This window comes from Rhipicephalus microplus, unplaced genomic scaffold (genome assembly GCF_043290135.1).
Source record: "Rhipicephalus microplus isolate Deutch F79 unplaced genomic scaffold, USDA_Rmic scaffold_14, whole genome shotgun sequence".
Lineage (NCBI taxonomy): Eukaryota > Metazoa > Arthropoda > Arachnida > Ixodida > Ixodidae > Rhipicephalus > Rhipicephalus microplus.
Window position 1 is genome coordinate 33,483,395 of NW_027464587.1, and position 23,932 is coordinate 33,507,326.

Sequence of the window (23,932 nt, forward strand, 5' to 3'; positions counted from 1 at the left end):
GAGAAACATGTAAGTAAAAAAGAAGAGAGGAGATGACAGGAAAGATTGAAAGTAAGAGAGAAAGACAAAGGCGCAGAGAGAAATAGAGACAGGCAATGGCGACTGCCGATTTCCCTTGGGTGGGTTAGCCCAAGGGTGCCGAGCGGCGATCGGCCAGATCCCTGGACTCTCGCATTCATCATCTCTTGTAAATAAAGGCCTCTCACCGTAACAATATGTACCCAAGGTTGGACATATACACCAGGTTAACTTTTGCCCCCGAGAAACATGTAAGTAAAAAAGAAGAGAGGAGATGACAGGAAAGATTGAAAGTAAGAGAGAAAGACAAAGGCACAGAGAGAAATAGAGACAGGCAATGGCGACTGCCGATTTCCCTTGGGTGGGTTAGCCCAAGGGTGCCGAGCGGCGATCGGCCAGATCCCTGGACTCTCGCATTCATCATCTCTTGTAGATAAAGGCATCTCACCGTAACAATATGTACCCAAGGTTGGACATATACACCAGGTTAACTTTTGCCCCCGAGAAACATGTAAGTAAAAAAGAAGAGAGGAGATGACAGGAAAGATTGAAAGTAAGAGAGAAAGACAAAGGCGCAGAGAGAAATAGAGACAGGCAATGGCGACTGCCGATTTCCCTTGGGTGGGTTAGCCCAAGGGTGCCGAGCGGCGATCGGCCAGATCCCTGGACTCTCGCATTCATCATCTCTTGTAAATAAAGGCCTCTCACCGTAACAATATGTACCCAAGGTTGGACATATACACCAGGTTAACTTTTGCCCCCGAGAAACATGTAAGTAAAAAGGAAGAGAGGAGATGACAGGAAAGATTGAAAGTAAGAGAGAAAGACAAAGGCGCAGAGAGAAATAGAGACGGGAAATGGCGACTGCCGATTTCCCTTGGATGGGTCAGCCCAAGGGTGCCGGCTACATGAAGATAGGGCCAAAGAGGTGCGTAGCCCCCGCCGGGGGACCTTAACGGTCCAATCACTTGGCATTGGCTGAACCCCCAGGATACCCTTTTCCCCGGTTATGGCCTCCGTAAGCTCAGGTTTGTGGTGTCACTACACACCAAACGCCTGCTTGCGCAGACACCCTAGCAGCAAACACAGAGCGTTGGCCGTCGATAATCTGCCAAACAGCGAAGTCGGTTGGCATTCATACACATGCCATCGAAGATTCCAACGTTATGGCTAGCGGCAGCGTAAGTTTCAGAACAAACTTTAATGTACACATACGCGTAATCTCATCAAAAGGTTTTAAGACTATCTAGATGGTTCCCAGTCATTCGGGCTCGGTTTGTGCAAGGCAGCGTTACATGCATGATGGTGCAGTAAGAAAAAAACACAGCATATCTACGAAGTGAATGATGATGAGTGGGGCGATGCGCCTGTCCGTTTATCGTGCATGTGTCCTTCAGTCTGCGAGTGCGTCCATGCGCCAGATTGCGTTCAAGAATGCAGACGGCGCGCGGGTAACATTGACGAGACTCGAGCCAAACAAGCCGAGTCCAAGCGTCTTCAACGCACCCACCGCTCTGCTTCGTCAATGCTCCACCAACGATCTGCCACATACGGAGACTATTCAGGAGACAGAGAGGCACTCCTTGGCAAAGCACGTGCTGCAGCCAAACGGAGAGTAGCGCGCGCCGCAGCCATTCGGAGAGTAGCGACATTTCAGAGAGTAACAATAGAGTAACGCCATCTAGAAAATGAGACGAGATATCGTCATCCATTTCTTTTGCCTTTTTTTTCTTTCTCTGCTCTTCTTTCTCGGTTGCACATGACTAGTCACAAGGTTAGACTATAAGTGTAACTTGATAAGACAGATGCTTGGGCTAGTTGGTGATTGGGAATCAACATATTCGCACAGTGAAAGACTACGAGTAGTTACGACGTAACTACCGAAAAAGACAAGGACAGAAAGAGCGCTCTTTCTGTCCTTATCTCTTCTTCTGTAGTTACGTCGTAGCTACTCATAGCCTTGCGCTGTGCAAATATGTTAGACTATAAGGAGCTTCGCCCCTACAATAGAAAATAGCACATGCGGCATTACCATTAGAACATTACAAATTGTTACTATTGAAGTCATTGTTTTGCCAGTGAAACTGATTTTTATTTTTTTCAGTTTATATGGTTCAATGGTCTCAATCGCAAAGCGCGGTGCTCGGCAGTTGCTCGGCAACGGTGGGGCGAGTTTTTTTGAAACACAACTGCCATCTTTATGGTTTGACAAACAGAATTTGCTGTCAAAACATATATAGAGTCACATAACGAGGTATGCATACAAACGATGCCTTTAGATTCGTGCATGAATTTAAATACGACGTGATTGAACAAACTTGATATGGATGCGGTTGCGTCATTTGTGTAGCTTACGCGTGTTGCTTGGTTGATGATAAAATTGGACTAAATTTGGCGTTGCACGCGCGAATTGCCATTTAGACGCAGCAGGTCAGATTGACGCAGAATGGCGCAATTGGCGCAGTACTTTCACCGCTGCGCAATGGTGAATTTAAGATGCCTTTAAGCACGGACGTGCCTTTGGAAATGAACTTTCTTGTTTCTGGTTGGATATTGATAAAAATTAGCACAGACACTAATAATGGCCTCACAGTGCCACCACAAAAATTTCGAGGCGATACCACAATTACCTAATGAGACAGACAAATTATTTCTTCATTGAACCTCGTGGAGGGGCTGGCGAATTTATAAAATGACAAAAATAGCTGGTAACTACTGTACGCAGAGCCAAATGTATGCTGAAGGAGGCAGCATTTTCAAAATAATGTTTTAGCAACACTACAATTTGTAGTTCATGTTTTCTACAGTGACACTGCAATGAGCACACTTGCACTACAAGAAGAATCCCTATGATAAATTCTTTAGGAAGCCAAATGAAAAACTCAGATCACAGCTCCCCGAAACACAGTTTAAGAAGTGTTACAAAACAAACGGAATCAAAATCTGTGAAGTAGTTGCCAAGATATCAGCTCCACGAGCTGAGCATAATGCGAAAAAAAACAGTATTGAGAAAACTGCGTTTATAGTTTCACCCTCTCTTTACGCTTCTGAAACACCTAAAAACTACGATCTCAGGTTTGTCTTGTGCCTTTTATTTTTTTTTTCATAACCTCCTTTTTTTGATCTACAAAGAACAAGTATAGATTTCAAACCAAGTTCGCTGTATGAACGAATGGTGTGATAGGTATGACATAACAGATTGTAATTGAATAAGGCTATATACTGAAAGGATTACGCATCTTTCTTGTGTTCAAGCTGCCATTAGCTTAATTAAGTACTTCTTGATTAAAAAGAATCACTGAACGATTTTTATATAGAGGTTTATTGCATCAGAAAAATGGCTTACACCATGACAGCCTATGCCTTCTTTCCAAATAACAAAATTATGGACAGAAAACTGGTGGCGCAGGAATTTGTCAGCAGTTTTTTTAATGATGCGAGATGAACATCTAAAAAGTCACGCCCCAGCTTCATACATGCTTATTTGCCCCTCTAGCCATGAAACGCATCATTGTATCGCCAGTTACCGAAACGCTGATCTACGAGACTTTCATAGTCTCAGAACATTTATAGACGCTCCCGGCGACATAAAACACGGCTTTAGGCACGGCTAAATCGCATCAAAGAAGCTCATTAACAGCACTCCATATGACTGTGGAGCGCGCGGATGCGTGGAGAGCGCATCCGGCGCATGATGCAGCGGCGTGCGGTGACGATGCGCGAAATATGTAGCTACGACGACAAAAAATTTGCCCCGTACCTGCATGTTACACCGCAAATGTCGTGGAAAGATGATAGTCTTGCGTCTAGAGAGAGTGAACAAAATGTTCATTTGATCTTCTGCGCAAGAAAATCGGTGAATGGTGTTGTGGAAGCACTGCGTTAGAGTGCCTCGAGCGTGCAGCGAAGGCGAACGAGCGCATCAAGTCACGTCACACTATCCGAGCGCTATCTATCACGTCAAACTATCTATCTACCACGTCACGCTACGAGCGCTATCTGGCAGTTATCCCAGACAACTGGCCCGATAAGGTGTAGAACGCAAGGCGACGGGTAGGTGCCACCACCGTGCCGTCTTAGCAAAGCGTTCAAAACGCTTGCCATTTCGTGAAAGTGTTGCATGGCCAGCGCAGCCTTATAAAGGCTATGATCCTTAAAATTACTTATGCATGGCTTTTCCAGTAAAAAAATACACATACATAATATTGACGTGTTATGGTGCCTCAGGTGTGCACAATAATTGCATCTTAATTGACAATCGCACAAGTATGAACGCTGAAACTTGAGTAATATTGGTGGGTGCTGCGGATGGGGTCCGCCGTTTGAAGTATCGTTTGGTCACTTTGGTGCCGTTTAGGATACCGTTAGGGGTGAACAAACAGATAAATGTACAGACGGAGACAGACAGACCAAACACTTTGCATCGAAAGTCGCCAAGAAAGACTATCGTCATTAAAAAACGGCGCGCATGGCCCTTGGTATTGCATTATCAAGTACCGACGCACTAAATTGCTAGCCGCTGTTCCAAGCAATCCTTGGCAGTGAAGGGAAAGGGGGGAGGGGTTGACAAGCTTGACTCTGAGGTCCACTACACATGCATGAAATGCCCGGCCACGGCTCCGGGTAGCTAGCGAGTGATGTGCTTCGTTGCTTGCGAGGAAGCACGGTGCCACGAGCGCGCTAGCGCGTCGTTCTTGCCCGCGAAGTTAGTCTCGCCATCAGTGTAGTTATGCCTAACGACGACTCCGATGACATGCCGCGCTCGTACACAGGGCGTCCGCTCGTAGTCATCTGATATAGCATCCGGTTAAAGCTCCTAACTAAAGCGTAATTATGTCTTAAGTCAACGTCGAGCCCTGAACATGTCACGAAGTACCACTTTTCGAGAGCCATGTCCTTGCGACGCACAAGCAGCAAACGATGATCTCCCAGAGTGAGCATCGGGCCAATGGCGAGGAGAGCTGAACAACACGGCGGCCACAGCCAATCAGGGGCCTTGAAACTACCTTCGGACATTTGCTTTTTGTGCGCTTGTGCTTAAAGAAAAGAGCTAGCAGAGGCGAGAAATTTAGACAAGGAGAATTGCTTCTTCTGATGAACTCAAGAAGCCAGCTCCCGGCTGCGCCATCGCGAAGCTACAAGTTTTTGAAAATCACTGCTTTCTCACGATTTCCAGAAAAAGTTTTCGCTATTTAGGAGGGTGAAACAAATGTTTTGAAGCACTTCTGCGCAGTTTTCAGTGTATTTTGTAATCTGATATAATTAGGGTTCCAGAAACTGAAAACGTGATTTTCAAAAAAATCACTCTCTTTGTTATTTTTCGCTATATGAAAGCCGCATTCAATTTACAGTACTTGTGGATTGAATCGTAACATCGAATTTTTTAATATGAGTGATATAAGCAACTACTCGAAATATTTGCATTACGTTACTTCAAATGTGGTCACTAAAGATAACGCTGGTTTTTATCTCCATGTTTGAGTCAAAGTTACGCTAATATGACCTAAAAATACCATTATTGGAAACAAGAATATGTGCATTACTTATCCCTAAATTGTCCTGTTTCAATCCGTGAGCATAAAACTACTCGTGGGTTAAAACCGGATGATTTAGTTCGAATTATTGTGCCTACTTTCATTTCAACCGTCCTTAGTTTAGATATTAGCAGCGTAATTCTGACTCAAATGTGTAGATAAGAGCCAGCATTACCTTCAGAAACCATATTTGTCATGACATGATGTGATGTGATCATAACAATCAACTTATCATGATTTATACAATAAAAATCTATTTCGTGTTTGAATCCGCAAGTAGTGTGCATGTGTAAACACATGCTAGCTTGCACACTCCTGGTTATTTTTTTTTTTCATGAGAGCGTCATAAGCATGGGTGATTGGAGTTTGGTTACACAGTTGAAGTACATAGTGCTAAAATATGAAAGAAGAGAGCACTACAAACACTGTAGTTTTTTTAGCTCCAATTCGACTAACAAATAAATTTTGCTTAAAGTGTTGAGTTCCAGGTGTCACTTATGATACAATGATGAATTTAAGCTTTTTTTATTCATGTTAACACACCTGCTCCTGAAAAGAACACGAGACTATGGGCACATACGAACTAGCAGTAAATGCAACTTAAAATGAACTGCCATGTACACTCAGTTAAATTTGTCGTGTGGGACACGAGCGCAGCTGGTTATCAGCATAGAGAAGCGAGTGGGGCATCTGTGAAGAACCAGCAACAACTTTGTTTCTCTGATTGTAAAGCAACTATGGCTCGGTCGCGCATCCTCGCAATGCTTCCCTTTCGAATTCGAAAGGGAAGCAAATAGCAGTCTTGGGGATGTCTTCTGGTGGCACAGATATATGATGGTATCTGGAATTATCTAAATGGACACACCAAGTGATTTTTCACCCATAAAAGCGAATACTGATGATGTGAGAGAAGGTCTGCAGGGTGCACAGAATACAATCTCGTATGCCCACACGAGATCATTTTTTGGGAAAATTGTGTCACCATGCAGGCCAGCGAGTATGTCGTGAATAAGTGGCACATGGTACCTGTCGGGAGTTGTGACACTGTTCTGTGCTCGACAGTACCCGCAATGGCGCCAGTCACCTTGACGAGTGCTCAGGAATGATGTGAAATAGAGATGCCGAAGGACTGGCAGAAGGTTGGATGATGCCCAGCTCGAACATATGGTGATATTTCTGCCGTGCCACTGCCGATTTTTCAGGCAACAATCTGCATGTTCGAGCAGGAACCGGCGGCTCAGTAGTAGTGATGTGGTGAAACATGTCGTGCTTTACTGGGTATGCCACTTGAAGTTGCTTTGTCAGCTCAGAAAATTCACTCAGTATGAAAGTGAAACGAAAAAGACCCGCTGGTTTGATTAGTGTAGGGCTGAGCAGCACATGCCTTGAAGGCTGATCTTTTACATTGCTTTGCAACACTGGGTCCTGTAGCTTCCGGTTATGCACATCAACTAACAGTCCAAAGTGGCACAGAAAACCCGCCCCTTTACCTCAGCTACGATGAAGATCCATTGTAGCATTCTTTTCAGGACCAAATTAACAGTTATGGAGCGGTTGCCGTTTGTGGCAATGGTCGTGTGGTTGACTACTTGCAGAGGCGATGTGTTCGGGCGCTTGCCATTCGCTGGTGACACTGGCAGTATACTCACTTTCACACCTGTGTCGATGAGAAAAATGAAGCCATTGTTAAGGTCAGTCAGGAATACTGATTAGTGATGTTCTTCCATGGCAGCAATGCCGTTTGCCCTCAGCACCTGCTCAGGGTGTTTCCCGAGCTCACAGAGTGGTTTGTATTTGCACGTAGCGTTGCCAAACTTACGATGGTACAAACTAGTTTTTCACGTTTCATTGATGAGTGCGAAGAACTTGGACTGCTTGACCATGATGCTGCATGGGGGGCAGCCACGGAGTCCATGAGACGCGAGATTTCAATCTGCATCTCTTGATGCTGCTCATGTGGAGACTGTTCACAGGTGACAACCGCGACAGATGTGAAAGGTACCGCTTTGAGCTTGCCGGTACCGCTTTGAGCTTGTCAGTTTCGGTAGATCGTTCTCATTTGAGGCACTGCAGACCATTCTGACATTTGGGGGAATTTTCTGTAGAAATATTCCTCAAAGCAGCAGGCTCTGAAGACCATCTACTTTGTTGCCCAATAATTGTTGCACATGACATAGGAGCTGGCTTGGTGTTCTGTAGCCAAGGTTTGCTTCATGAAGAAGCTGTTGCAGCCATTTACTTTCGGGAATGGGGGCTGATCTTGCGAATGAGTGTTGCCTTCAACGCCTCGATGACACCTGATGGTGGGAAAGCAACAGACCTCGATTTTCGATAGTGGTTGATGGTGGCAGACTGCTCACCTCATAATGATATTTTATGGAATCTGCTATGATGCGCTGTAAAGCAAATCGTGACTCTACCTCAATGAACCTAAGTGCAGGATCCGCAGTGCAAAAGGGAGGCAGTTTGACGTCGACGCTGCAGAGTGCCGTTGTGTTGGGGCCTTGCTCATAGCTTTTGCTGCTACTCCTGGTCACCAATCTTGTGCAAGACGCGAGCGCGGCTGGAGATCAGCCCAGAGAAGCGAGTAGTGCGTCCCTGAAGGAAACGACTAACTTTACTTCTGTGTCTGTGCAGCCACTGCGACTCCGTCGCACACCCTTGCACCACTTCCCTTTCTGGCACACAACGCGATAAAATTTAACAGAAAATATGAGAAAGGTTGTTTGGCTGCTGCTGTGTGACCATGAGGCTGCCACAAATGCAGTGTAGCCTGTGGCCATTGAGCAACCTAGAGTAGAAAGCAAACAGCACGAACTCATTTGACCAACAATAATACCTTCACGAGCAATGTTTGTGACATCAGCAATTGCACGACAGCTGTGAGATCTTTTGCTCTTCATTAGGTTACACAAGAACTGTGCACACTATCACTTAAATTTTAGTGATCGCAAACATCACACCTCCAATTTATCGACAACACCAAGGAATTATTTCAATCAGATTGGGTGAAAATACCCTCTAGTTCTATATTGAGCAAACCACACTGAAACAATCATTAGCACCAAGCTTTAGTTTTTGCTGTTGGACCGTGCTCACACAATAAGGAATCGGCGTAAAAACAAAAAAGAAGAGAACCATGACTCAAGTACAGTGAGTGCCCGCACCAACTTTCTTGATGATGAATCCTCAGCAACTAGCTCAGTTTTCTGTCATAAACATGAGAACACCAAAATTGAAACCTCAAGAAGCTTATGTTTCATCGTACTGTATAGGTTGATACTATCGATCGATTACTATTAATGCCAGATATTACCTTTTAGATATTTCAAACTGCTTTTAAAGTAAGCATGAGTGCTCATTTGAGATGGCCTTGTAATATTCCCACTGGAATGATCTAAATGAACACACCGTGTGATTTTTCACCCATAAAAGCAAATACTGTTGATGTGAGAGAAAGACTGCAAAGTGCACACAATACAAAAACTGCAAAGGCTATTGTTCTTCACCCTTCTCACTCTGTTGTCAGGCTGCTATACTAAGGGACAACTTTCTGTGGCAATGCAGCAAAGGCTGCAAAGCCGAGCCACACTGATTTGATAGCGTCGCTGCACACCTGGTAGTAGTGCCACACAAACTTATTTGAAATGTGTGAACTAAGCATTTCAAAAATGTGCAGTTCTTATTTTTTAACCTCAAATTAACAATGCTACTAATTCTAATTTCTCAGCCAGATTTCCATTCTTTTAGGTTTAGCATCCTTCACTGGTGTCACCTACGTTCCCTTTAGAGAAAAAACAAAGAAGAGACATAGCTTTTTTTTTTTTTTTTTTTACAATAACTTGGCACTTGCTCTGGTAGCTTGCCACTTCAATCAGTGCAGAGGACTTTCAAGAAGCTTTATGACTAAAAGCTGGCAAAACAAACAAAGCAAGTAGTCTGCAATGTGTACAATGTGAACAAGCCAGTGGTCTGCAGGTGAGACTGATGCAGCCAGCACTCTTGTTTCCACATTGCATCTAGTTAGCTAGCTTACCAACGTGAGCAAGCATACTGTTACACGGATATGGCAGAAATTCTGAGTGGTACCCTGGTCAGAAGCAAATGAAGCATAGGGAAAGAGTTGCCATTATGCTTGCCTACTCAGTGGTTGTGGCTCAACATACTCAACCATGAAAAACGTGTGAAAAAATAAAATGTAGCAAATACGTATTTGTCAAGCGGAGACCAAAACCGAAAACCAGTACAGTCGAATCTCATAAATTCGAACACGCTTAATTCTAACTTCCGGTTAATTCAAACTCACGCTGTGGTCCCATTGGAATACACGCTGTGTATTCCAATGGGCGAAAATGCTTTGTAATTCGAACGCGGAAGCACTCGCGGCGGTTAATTCGAACATACCGCGCTCAGAAAATGCTCTCAGCACCACACCCAATCCCGTGGCACCACCTCCGACACCTCAACGCTGCGCGCAATGGAGGAAAAGAGAAAAAGGAAAGGTAAGGCTGAGGCCGAATGTTTGCTCTCTCTCAAATGCCGACTTACGATGCACCTGTGCCATACTTCTCCCTTTTTCATCTCTACCACGTAGAGACCCTTCTCCTTTCAATGCCGCAAGCGAAAAGAGCAAAAAAAAAAGAAAAAGAAGAAGAAAAAGAAGCTGCCACGGAGTGTTGGTTCTCCCTCAAATACTGATCTGCTTCTCTCTGCATGGAGACCCTCCTCCTTTCTTGTCACATGCTGGCCACGCTGCGGCTGCGGTGAAAAAGGTAGCAGCGGAGACGCAGTTGTCGCCATCGTCTTTGTTGCCATCGGCTGGACATTACCACGCACAACTTCTCTTGCCAGGAGACTGCTAAAGCCGAAGTATAAATGCTTTGAAAGCTGCATGCAAAATTGGCTGACTCGCTGCAAGGCGAACAAGTGCAGACGCCCATCACCGATTCATTCAATTAAGGACGGATGTGCTGTGATTTTGAATAAATGTAAGCCTTCTGAATTTCGCCCTCGTGTGTAAGCTCAATGCACATCTGCCACTGCATGGTGAGCCTTCTGCTTATTTAGCTTTCATTAATTCGAACTTCTTTTAATTCTAACAAATTTTCGGGCCCCTTCAAGCTCAAATTATCGAGATTTGACTGTATATCAAAAACTACTACTTTGTATGTCAATGAGGTGAAGGCAAAAAGAAACTCGTATGTCTCCTCACAAGGTCTTTACTCCTGACCTATAAGTTCAACAGCACATGTCAAATTATAGAAATAATTAACTGCTCATTCCGCAGTATGCGAATAGGAATGAAAATTAAAAAAACACTTTGACATGAATATCAGGAAAAAGCTTACATAAATTGTAATAGTGGAAGTAAATGTCTGCATATTAAGCACATACAGTATAAAGCAAAAGGTAAACAACAGCATTTTATGATACATCATTGAAAACTTATACGTTTGTAAAAGACATGAGAAGTACTTTTACTTGTTTTTTAGAATGAGAAACACATGTGGTTTCATTGGCCAGTTTGATTGAGGATGGGTGTGCACTACACAACAAAGTTATTTGATAATCTAACGTTTTAGTGCCGTAGCTAGTTCATGGCCTTGATCCCATCAGTGATGTAGTGCGTAGGTTGTATGCCACTTGTCTGGTTAAATATTTCTTTGAGAAGGCGGTATAATCATGTTTAATTTTGTAGAAAATCATTGCTGCTAAGCAAAATTTATACCACTGGGAGTACGGTAGTATGTGTGAAGTATTATAAAGAAAATCATCTGATGAGGGTGGATGAGAGGAAATCAGTTTCAAGCTTCTTTTTTTGTAAAGAGGAAACACATTTGGCATCTGTCTTGTTGCATGTACCCCTGACTAGATGACAGTATGTTAGATGAGAATGAATAAATGGGAAATACAATTGTTTTTTAATACGTAATAACAGAAATATTTTAATTTTTATAACACATAAAGAGACCTAAATAACTTGACATGAATATAGTTTATATGTTGAGACCAACTGAGATTAGCCCTGATAATTACTTCCATAAAATTACCCCTAGTAAGCTCCAACTACCATAGCTTTCGCTCCATTGCCACACAAACTTGTCCCCGAGTATCGCATTGACTATTTGCCCAGGAACGTTTCTTTTTTCCTGACAGGGCCCACACTTAACAGGCTTAATATACTGAAGCACCCACATCATTTCAGTATTTACCACATGCAGCACCACAATTGTAAAACTGCACTTTTAACAACACCAGAGTGTGAGCACACAGGACCTTAGATGCCCTCCAGCTGCGGGGCGCTAGTTTCTTACGGTTTTATGTGAGGATTCGGAAGTGATGCAATAATCACACAGATTAACAATGGCAGGATTAATTACGAGATGATTACGAGATGATTACGAGATGATTACAAGATGATTAATTACGAGATAATTTACCGATGTCCAAGCAAATGCACCCCCCCCCCCTCCCAACTTCTGACCATTTTCATTGTGTCATTCACTTCCCGATGCGGGCAAAGAAGAACCGTGAGCATATGCGTATTAAAAAAGCACTTCATTAGAAACACGGGAGTGTATTCATTTTTCTTAACAGCTGTTCACTGCCACCTCAAATCATTCACAACCAAGCATGGAACCCTTCCCAAATCTTGAACAATGTTTCACAATAGAAGGCTTGCTCGGGATTTCTCTGTCAGGAGTCTTCAAAGAATATTAGTCGATTCTACATGTCATTGTCTTCCTGTTCACAAGAATTGTTTGCTTGAAGGTACAGATATCCTTAAATACCATCACTCATGCATGAACTTACCCAAAACTGCACTGAGGTCAACATCCGGAGGAATTGTGAGCGTTGTCTGACTCCAAGCTGCACAGCAAAGCACATGTGCGAAACAATTAACGAAGATCCACTGATTAAGCAACTTAAACATACCAATTTTCATAGTGAACATCAGAGGACATAGCTATGCCTATAATAAAATGGTACTTCGATGGTATTCTGATGTGCCAACAGGCCTAATATACCACAGTAGTGAAGATATCAAGCTCCACTGGGACTGAATAGAATGTCTCCAACGATGAATAATGTTCTTGATTATAGTGACGTCTCGTTCATTTATATTTCCCTTGATTGGGAAGAAATACTAATAAAACTTATGTAAAATCTTTGAAGGTATGAGGAAAACAAACAAATACTACTCCCATGAGCAATTTTATTGCCTGAATGAATTGGCAAATCCAGTTATTTTGTCCAAATGCAACAGGCAAGATGCAATTCTCAACATCCTACAACTAATTTTCTCCAACACAGTCACAACACAGAACTCGTGATGTTATCAGCATCTGCTTATCATTGCCTACATCATTGTTTCACTGGCACAATCCCGGTTTCTGCAAGCGAGGTGGTTGGCGAGGTTGTCTATTGCAATGTAGCCGACAAGTATTGCAATCGTAAACATACTATGGTCAAATCTCTCCACACCAAACATCTCATAGTGTGAACACAAACAGAGTCATAGGACGGCAAACTCCCTCACGAGTCGACAGTCTCTCAGATTGAGCCACGAGTGTGTGCTTGAGTTCGGGTGAGTAATATTTTGTTGAGTTCAAGTCTGAGCTAGTCCTGTAGAAAAAAATTTGTCAGTGCGATTTCAAGCAAGTTCGTTTGAAGAGCGTTTTGCAGAGTCTCAGTCAAAGTGAGTTCTAAGCAAAAGATATATTTTTTCAGCATGTCTCGGCAAGTACTACTTTTTTTTTTTTTTTGCCAACCTATGGTCACACGAGATCACGAACTTTTCTGAAATAGTTCGCAGGGGGAGGGGCCATCGAGGCAACTCCGTATGAAATCCTCGCCTTTGATCAATAATGAGATGGTGAATGAACAATATAGCTTCGCAATGCTTCCAAGTAGACACAAGTCCAGTCTACTGATGTCTACTTACAAATCATTCCAAAGCAGTATCATTCATACACCGTCTGATTATTTATTGATCAGAGGCATGACTTTCGTGAAGGGTGCCTTGACCATCCCCGCCAACTGTTCTAGAGAAGTTATTGATTTCGTTATCTCATGTGAGTCATCTCCTTCAAGAAAATTGTTCTTACTGAATTGCAACCATTCATAACTCATAGTCTTAAGTATAAGATCAAAAGACACCAAGAAGAGCAACAATTACATTATATATTGATGGTAAAGAGCATTGACACAGAAACCTGTTGTGTCAGGGTTGAACTGGCCACGATGCCGACGATGCCAGCGGTAGCCAGTCACGACTTGGGCATGGAGCGCCAAGAGAAAGAATCTCTGCCTCGAACAATAGACCGTCACCAACTGACTTATTTACAACTATGTACACATATGCCTCATACGTACCTTAGTGGTGCATTTCACATACATCGCTGCCGTTGCGAGGTCCCACCTCGCAACTGGAACCGAAAAAAAAACTAAACGGAACATCACAACACAACAAAACCATCGCAAGGACGCAATGCTACTAAAAATATAAAGCAGGGCAACTCAAAAAATGTGGTCCGCAGTATGTATTAAATAAAATAAAAATAAAAATAAAAAAAGATCCCGCTACGTCCCTGGTAGACTTGCAGAGGCCAGCTATGATCCTGTACATGCACAAGGTCACACACAGCCAGAAAAAAGTGGCTAGCTGATTCAACGTGCCATTGGTTCTCTTTGCCCCGAAGAAGCACGTTCAGCTGTGTTGGCGCACCACATGCGTAGAGCAAAAGGGGGCTGCCTAAAAAACCCTGAAAAACATTTTGTTAAGTGTGCCAACAACGCCGTGTACAAGATTACACCAGATCTACACCAGCCAGACAGGGCGCTGCTTCAATGACCGAACACAAAAGAAACCTTGATAACAAAGAGAAGTCACCTTCTTGACCACTGCTTGGTTTGCCCACACTGTGAGCCGCGATTTCGCCGTGCGAAAATCCTAGGCAGAAGTAGAGATAAAACGGCTTACAGAACGCTAGAACCTTTTTTAATTAAAAGAGCAGGTGATAAGTGCGTGAGTGAAACCTCCATTGCACTGTACAATGCTGAACTATAATTTCTTTCTCACCTGGTTCAAATTTTCTTGGTTATTGTAACAGTGTCCCCGTGCAAGGTGTTGATGTATAACGGTGTGGATTTTCTTTGAATGAAGTCAGTTGGTAGTTCACGCCTGTTCTCATCTGTTTCTTTCTCTGTGTTGTGTTTAGTTGCACCCTTACGATGGTTTTGAAATCAAAGCACCAACTCACCCAACAGTTCTTTTGAAGCATCGACACCATAGTTGAACAGGCTAATTCAAGGCCGACAAACTAGCAAGTCGACTCACTTGGACTCCCAGACTCAGATTGAGGCGAGAGTCTGATGGCATATTCGGTTGGCTGCTCCGGCCCCCTGGCTAGGATTCACCACATGCTGAAGCACCTCGCAATCGGAGCGCCAGAGGAAGCGTACCAATCAAATGTGTCAGCGATATCAGTGCAGCACGACTGTAGTGCCATCAGTGCAGCCAGTGCGGAAAGCTGCCGGCTAAGCATTTCGGCGCCGCATCGCCAAATGACGCCGATCAGTTCAGGCCATCTCCAATACATCTGGACGCAGTGACATTCTTTTGAGCTCAGCACGTAAACATGGCGACCGTCATCGTCCAAGCTGCTATCTTCAAGGCAAATTACGTGGCTGTCTGCGAGCTGCTATAACGACAGCATTGGCATTACCTCCACCTTCGCTAGCTGCCTCTATTTTTGACATGACGCATTTACTGCTTCGTAAATGTGAACTAATCACACACACGCTAAAAAATGCCTTAACAATGCACATGCACAAAGGATTATGCACCCCGGGGTGTCCCCTTACAAAATATGCATTCGTGCTGTAGGCACTGTTCACCTTTTGGCAGCCGCGCGATTTGTCTGATGGTGTAATGTGATATATCCTCTTGGTCAGATCACGCCTCGCTCTCACTTCAAAGTCAGAGGGCTCCAAGTCAGAGGCTGAGGCTCCAAAACAACCAACCGAAGGTAGTCCAAGTCCTCGAATTCTACCAACCGAACACTAAACCACTTTTCAGAGCCCTCGTAAACGCCCAACCGAATACGCCAGGTACGAGTCTGGGCGAGTAATATTTCTATTAGTTTTAAGTATGGCCCTTCGTTCTTTCTAAACGTCTGCGTCGCAGCCAGCTCAATCCAAACACATCTATGGCAACGAGGTGAAGTAGGAACGATTTCTTTCGCAGCCTCTTCTTTTCAGTATGCCTAAACGATTCTATTCTGCTGCAATGCTACTTCGGCGTTTCCCACCATCGCTCCTTTCTTCTCCGTAGCGACAGCCGAGTCGCACCTTGTTCTGCGTTTCCTTGTCGAGCGGCTCCGTGTCTATTCGTGAATGCTGTAGACTTCTTTCTTTTCACATTAGCATTTTTGTTTTTGTGTTCGGTTTCTTTCTCGTTAGTGTAGAGTTTTCCCGGTTATGATGGCATCTCCCATGCCTCCACCACTCTTTCTTTCTACGCCCGGGGATCCGCCAATCCCTTCCGTTGATTGAAAGTTCATTTCCGAAGCATACATGGATGCTGTCAGGGAAGACACTCGTAAGCCAGAGCGGCGGAAGGCCCTGCTGCTTAAGTACGAGTGAGTCTGGTGGCAAAACATTTTTGCAAGTGAATGCCTCAGTGAGTCAGTTCAAGTGATCCCTAAGTAAGAGCGCTCAACAATTTTTGCAGAACCAAGCCAAGATTACTACCTACAGTTTGCCACAGCAGATGCAGAGGAAACTTGCAGTTAACTGCGGTTGCAAATGATAAGCACGCAGTTCTGAACACATATGCAGAGGAAAACCCAAATGTTGTAGGCAGGCGTGCAATCTGTTCTTTCTCGTCATTTGTGCATGCATCCCATTCGTGTTGATGCACCATGTGCAGTTTGGTCCAATTCAGCTAGAGCAGCCAAACATACTTAAAGCACCAAGAGGGCTCTTGGTGCCCTCGTATAATGTATGCACTTGAAAGCATGAGTGCTAATACTATCACTATCTTCGCTACTAACCAGAGTCCAAACAAGGTTTCATTGTCACAGAAAAAATTTACACACAACAATGCAGATAAGCAGACTGAACTGGAGAATGTGCCTAAGCCTGTCCGAGGCACTTTTATTTGTTTGTTATGCTTGTCCCCGCAGCGATTTAGGCAGAGCAGTTTACTAATCACTCCGATCTGATTAAATGCACACTATGTGCAATAACGAACAAATATATACTCACTGTTTAAAAGGTGCAAGACCTCTTTCATTGAAGGGACAATGAAGGGCAAAACAATTTTTCACATATTAGTAAGGTACGATTTAAAAATCGTGGGAAAAACCACATTTACCACGACACGGTGCTTGGTAATCCAGAAAACGGGCGAAAAGTAAAAACGGGTGGAGACGCCACCTTGAGATTTCTGCACTAAACATTGTGAAATATGTTTCAAAGGTGTCTACTGGGCCTTACTAACCTCTAACTGATAAAAAGTAAGTACCTTGTCATCTGCAGGTGCCACAGGCCTAGTATACAAAGTTTCAGAAATTTTCATTAGGGTCAATGTCGTGAAAATGTAAAAAACGATATTTTGAAATTTCTGACACCGCACGTGACGATTTCGGCACAATATTTAAAAGTTAAAGTTCCATTTTGATTTTCACCACTTGAAAAAAACTTTTAGAGAGACATATGGCATTACAGTTTTTAGAGTGCAATTTGTCAATCTAAATGAAGTCATTGTTTTACATTAGTGTCCCGTTAAAAAAAATATGGACATTCTATTAAAATATTGTTACTCAAGCACTCCCATGAACTTATCTTTATTTATCTCTATATACTGCCATCTTGCACAGCAAGATATTGTAGAAATGAGTACAATCACAAAAATAAAATACAATATGAAAAAAAAAACAAGTATACAGATTGAATGAACAGAACATCAGGAAAGTAGACACAGCTGCTCAGTGAAAAACACATAGCATTTGCCACACAAATTCATCGTTTGACAGCTCATGCATGGAGCCCGGAAGACCATTCCAAATATCAACAGCGTGAGGAAAAAAATTATGGACCATCTCCCCGAAAGGACCCCTGATGGAATGCGAAGCAGCAGCGGTGCACACAGCGTTGACCTGGTTGAAACGGGCGTCGACACTAGTACTGGAAAAACGGTTTGAAGCAAAACTCTAGGTTTGAAGCAAAACTGTAGCGTTTACTCTAGTAAACGTTTGTTTTAAATGCAAAGACACAAAAGGCGGGACGCGTTGAATCTGCTTGCGCTCAACTTCCCTGGCTCGCGTTGAGTCGGTGTTACCCGTGCGCCATCTGTATTCTCAAACACGATTGGTGTTCTTGACTCGCCTTTCGTCAGTGTTGACATCGCCATTGGCAAATACGATCAGCTTCGCTAATCGTCACAACACCAGCGACAGTCGGGCAAATGCGCACACTAGCAGGAAGCATGCCACGACGACGTCCCGCCCGTTGGCGAGATCGCGTAGCAAGCAGCGGCGATTTGTCCACATGTTGGCGCAGCGAGATTCTAAAAGCGTGCGCAGCGCGTGCATCCACTGGCTCACGGCTTCTCACCGACAGATGGAGAAAAGTGGCCCGGGTGACATGAAGTCCACGTAAGGAGTGGGCTTGAGCGTTGCGAGTGATGGAGAGGGTGAAGCTCTTGAACGTTGCAAGCAGTGAAGAGGGTGAAGCAAAGAGATTATGGACAACGAGGGGAGACAGGCTAGAGAAAGGGTGACGTCAATGTGCGCGTACTGCGAGGGAAGACGTGACCTACTTGGCAACGCCCCAACAACTGCAGCCAAGGGAACGTGGTGCGGATAGAGAAACAGCGCTACACAGGCTTGTCAAAGAGCTGCTTCGCATCTAAAAAAGGAAAACTTGAACCAATCTTGCTCAGACCATAACTAATTCCAGAAAAACACTTGAAGCTTTACACATACGTATTATGTTTTTCAGCTGGCTTAAGAAATTCTTTTTAACTATTTTTATTTTATTCACGAGTAAACATATCCACTCCATTCGGGACCTATAGGGGGCACTTTGAAAGCCACGCGCAGCGCCACTTGTAGTGTGGCGGATGCACAACGTTGAGAATCGTATAGCAGACAGAAGCTCCTCATTGCTTTGACAGCTCTGACTGCAAAAGTGGCCGTGATTGGCACGTTGGTTCTTTGAGCAGGAATTTAAGATATCGCAGGGAGACATTCTTCTGCAATGCCACTAAGAATAAATGGGAAATCCTGCATGAAAGTGGCCACATTTTCAACGTTAGTGAGCTCCTTGCTGACCATCGTCAGCATTGATCACAAATGCGTGCATAAGGTTTATGCAGTGCAAAATGCTTGCTTCATAACTGTCGCGGTAAGCTGTCATTTTTTCACACTTTGAACTTTTTTCACACTTTGAACTTTTTCGCCTCCGCTGGCGGCGCGTCTTACCTATACCAAGTAACAAGGCCAGAATTACCCGCTCGTTTCCGGCGGCTCTCCGTCGCTCCTTTCTAGTTCCTCTCCTTCTTCTGCTTCCTGTTGTCTGTTGCTACCTCGTTCGCCCGCTTGTCTTTTTCTCTCTCTTTTTTTTGGAGGGTCTTTAAACTGTGAGGGTGACCCTCTGCTACGGGAACTTGTATCATTTCACTTACATCCTCCGAAGAAGGCTGGTCCACCAGCCGAAACTGTTAGGATTAAATAAATATTTTATTGTTTTGTTTCCTATACTGCACTATTCTCGAAGTTTATAACTTTTATTACGGTAGCCGGAAGAAACTCTCATCATCTATTTCATCTAAATATATATATATATATATATATATATAAAACTCAAGAAACATTTTAAAAAAAGACGCTCGCGCTCAGCGCCCAGCTTCCACATCTACTTGGCACCGCGAATGACGTGGGGGGTTAGATGCTTGTGCGCGCGTGCTTATTCTTCTGTGGGGAGAATGTGCCTTCGGCTTTCACCAGAACGATTACGTTAGTTGCCGGGCTCACAAAGGTCACTTTGCTCGCTGCACAGGCCCAGTTTGCTTTTCATACACAATGAAGTATAACAACCAGGACACTTGTTAGTTTGACTCATCTGTACTTGTGATTATCTTCCGTGCAACGTTTTTGTTTAAACAGAGCGTTAACTGTCGAGCGGTCAACTTTGTTCACTCTCATCTTGCACATATTTTTGTGCATTCTTTGTGCATGAGCAGCGCGCTGCACATTTGGATCTGCTTGCCATTCTCAGCGTTACATTCCAAGCTGTTGCTATCGCATTCATTGCTTCCCCCTTGAGGCAAAACTGCGACTTTTTCTTCAAATGAGTAGCATATTTTTGATGTGCAACCAAGCACAGGTGCCTGGCAGCATTTTACGGCAGTTACTTACAATAACTGCGACTCACGATGCTCAAATCAGCAAACCTTCATGAACATTGTGCTTATTACATGGTCATTTCGTATGTACGATATCGCTTGTGAAAAGAGGAGGGAGATATTTCTAGCATATCGAGAATGAATCGTAAATTCCCGGTCACGTGTTGTGCTATAATGTTTGGAGCACATGCGCTTAGTAGCCTCGAATACTGATTGGCAACATATCAAGAAGATGCTGAAAAAGTATTGCAGGGCCCCTTTAAGGATATTAATCATAAACACAAGCACATCCTAATAGCCAGGAACTAACGTGGCGTAAGTTCTGAGAACATCTGTACATCTTTTACTAAAGTAGTGATGGAAATTCAGAAAGTTGCTTTGGAATAAGTGCACTCTACAAACTACACTAGGGTACTGAAGCAGTGTCAACAAAAATATTGTCATGGGGTCGTGACATCGACGTAGGGAAGCTGACAGTACTTTGAAGATTATTCTATTTATTCGGCCGAACCTGTGGCCACGCAAAAGGAAGGTCAGATTACAGCAGGACACTGACACTGATAGCGGCGAACAGAGCGTCGGCCGTCGATCAACTGACAAGCGGCAAGGCGTGCTGGCATTTATACACTTGCCACGAAATATTCTAGCGTTATCGCTAGCAGCGACGTACGTTTCAAAAAAATATGTAATGTTCACGAAGTGGGCATAATCTTAACAAAACAATCTACTACAGCCTCGAAGCTTCTCAAACATCGTAGGCGCAGTTTGTGCTGAATGTAGTGTGGCAGGGCGATAACAATGCTTGAGATACGAACGTGCCAATATTATACTTGTTCATCAATTAAATATGTTTTTTTCAGTACACCTTTCGGTAAACCACTGAAATAAAAAATTTTAAAAAATGCTTCTTTATTGTAAACAATAATTTTTTTCCAATTACAGCAAGCAGAATTTTCATTGAAAGATGAAGAAAATGAAAAAGTTGGGTAAAGCATGTTCAAATGTTGAGAATGACGACGTACCTGAGGACATGAGAGGGCACTGTTTCATGAGCGAGGGATCACCACAACCAAGGCCTGGGGGGGGGAAAAAAAGCAGGACATTTCAAATTTACATACAGTCGAATCTCATTAATTCGAACACGGTTTATTCGAACTTCCGGTCAATTCGAACTCACAATGAGGTCCCCTCAAAGCTATTTGTATTCCAATGGGCGAAAACGCCTGGTAATTCGAACGTGCAAGCACTTGCGACAGTTAATTCGAACATACAGTGCTCCGAAAATGCTTTCAGCACCCCGCCCGATCTTGCGGCGGCACCTGTGACCCCTCAATGCTGCGCACGAAGGAAATGAAAAGGAAAGAAAAGGCTGCAGCGGAATGTTTGTTCTCTCTCAAATGCCGACCTGCGACGCGCTCGTGTCACGCTTCTCCCTTTTCCGTCCCTGCCACGTAAAGACGTGCGCGAAGAGAGGGACGAAAAAAAAAAAAGCTGTCGCTGGGTAGAATGAATGTGTGTATGAAGGAAAGGATAAAGGCACTTTCTTCTGCAGCCTTTGCCCCTTGGGGCAGCATGACTCTGCGCCTTGAGGGGAGGAGGGAGAGTCTCTCACGGGCCCGTGCCGCGCTTCCCCCTTCTTTCCCGTCCCTGCCACGTAACCTTTCTCCTTTCAACGATGCGCGCAAAGAGAGTAAAAAAAAAAGCTGCCGTGGAGTGTTGTTTTTCTCTTAAATGCCAATCCGCTTCTTCTTTCTCGTCAGGTGCTGGCCATGCTGCGGCTGCGTAGCGGAGAGACTACGCAGTCGTTATTGTCATCGTCTTTAGAGAGTGTTGGCGCTGGACATTTCCACACGCAACTTCTCTTGCCAGGAGAATGCTGAAGCCGAAGTAGAAATGCTTTGCAAGCTGCGTGCGGTATTGATTGACTTGCTGCAAGGCAAACGTGTGCAGATGCGCATCGCCGAATACTTCAAATAATAACGAATGTGCCATGATTTCTAAATAAATGTATGTCTTCTGAAACTTCCCCCTCGTGTGTTAGCTCCAAGCACATGCACCACTGCATGGAGAGCCCTCGGTTTATTTAGCTTTCATTTATTCGAACTTCTTTTAATTCGAACAAATCTTCAAGACCCTTCGAGTTCGAATTATCGAGATTCGACTGTATAAGAGTAAAACATGATAGTGTGATTGAGGCCTCATTTGCTTGCCATGCTTCGCTTAATGACGGACACCAAAAAAAAAAGTAACACAGACGAGTGACACTGAATGCTGCAAATTCTCCTAGGACACCTACTGCAAGTACAGTTGGGAAGATCCCACCTGCACCGCAATTCATCACTTAATGGCAGTCAAGCACCCACTATGCCGATAGCTGCGCACTTTGCTGATGGTGTGGCTGATGATGTTGGCTAATCGTGGCTGAGAACTTGGTAATGGGTGAACCTGCCTCACATTTTTGAACAACTCAAATAGTGCGATACCTGGTGCTTTTCTGTGCTTCTGTCATGCACTTGTTGGTACGTGCGAGTGACGGAGAGGTGAAGCGTGTTGCTGAGAGTCTCAATACCAACTGGAGGATCGATTCTCCTATCCTCTCATGCTGCGGGCCTATGTTGACAGTGCAGAGAGAGGAAAAAGAATGTCGTCCTGCGACATGCTGGCAGCGCCACCTGCCGCACTGTGGCGCACTTAGAATTCACCACAGTACTCCCCCTTAGTGACAGCGCGAATGAAATGAAACGGCAGGGCAGTCACTGGCTACAGGTCGAGGCAATATGGTGCACCTGTCCGTCTTCCACTGCGTGTGTGATAAAATTCAGTCTCTTAGGGAACTCCTGTGTCCGTCACTCCCGCTGGTGTGGGATGTGGCGCTGTTCTGCAGGTTTCAGGCGGATAGATAGAGATTGCTGTCGCGGACTGCCTGGCTTCCATGTGCGCAGGCTTAACTCGGTCCAGTGACAACTTCTTGGTGGCTGCGCCTATCGGTGATAATCGTCTTCTTCCCATGGCGAATAACTTTGAAGGGTCCATCGTACAGCGCTTGTAGTGGTCTTTCTACTGCATTGTTATGCAAAAAGACGTGGCTACACGACTCAAGTTCGCTGCTCACATATGTTGTTCTTTCTCTGGCCTGCCGTGGAAGTGTAGGCCCAACTTTTATCATAATGTGACATAGGCTCGATGCTTAGTACCCAGCAGGAATGTGGCCTTGTTGTCGGTCAAGCACAAAGACCTCGCCAGGAAGATGCAGGGTTGTGTCATAGACAAGTTCTGCAGCACTGCATCCGACATCCACCTTGAACACGGTGCGTATGCCTCAAGAGTACAATGAACAGTGCTTCGACTCATGAGTGTCCTTCCCTTGCAAAAAGTGCGGCTTTCAACTGCCTATAGATACTCATCGATATTCATTCCAATACTCATCAGCCGTCATTCTGATCCACATGTACTGATTAGCTTCATCAGATTGGTGAACAATGTGGACTTGAATTGGTTTCCTATGTCAGTTGTGATAGATTATGGCACACCTAAGCAACAGAGCCAGTGGCTAATGAAAGCACAAGCAACAGTTCCAGCTGTGATATCAGGAAGGTCAGTAGCCTCAGCCCAACAAGTGAAACGATCCATACAAGTTAACGAGTACATTTGGCCCTGACAGGTTGGCACAGGCCTGACAATGTCGACATGTAGAATGTATGTGGGTCCACATACTTTTTACCACACGTCAAAGGAATGACGTACACAACGTCTTGAATGCATGGTACGAACTTTCGCTTATGGGTCGGGCGGGACGCTGTCTGAATGACAGACTTCATGAGCACTACTATAGTGTTTATACACTACAGTATTGGGGCTCCTCAACATCCATGTGCGGGACTGCAAGTGTAGCCCTACCTTTGAAAAAACCACGGTCCTTGCACACAATTGGGACCAAGGGGTAAGGGGAATCATTGAGGCTGAAGAA

The 23,932-nt window shown here is 44.2% G+C and overlaps 1 protein-coding gene across 2 annotated transcripts in view; it reads right to left on the reverse strand.

Annotated features, from left to right (window-relative positions):
• LOC119180657 (protein aurora borealis) overlaps window positions 1-23,932 on the reverse strand; it is a 221,392-nt gene that overhangs the window by 125,154 nt on the left and 72,306 nt on the right. For both annotated transcript variants that reach the window (XM_037431768.2, XM_075882950.1), the window contains exons 5-6: window positions 20,988-21,041; window positions 12,366-12,422 (exon numbers count right to left, since the gene is read on the reverse strand). In XM_037431768.2, coding sequence (XP_037287665.2) covers window positions 12,366-12,422; window positions 20,988-21,041 — 111 coding nt within the window. The remainder of the gene's footprint in view (window positions 1-12,365; window positions 12,423-20,987; window positions 21,042-23,932) is intronic.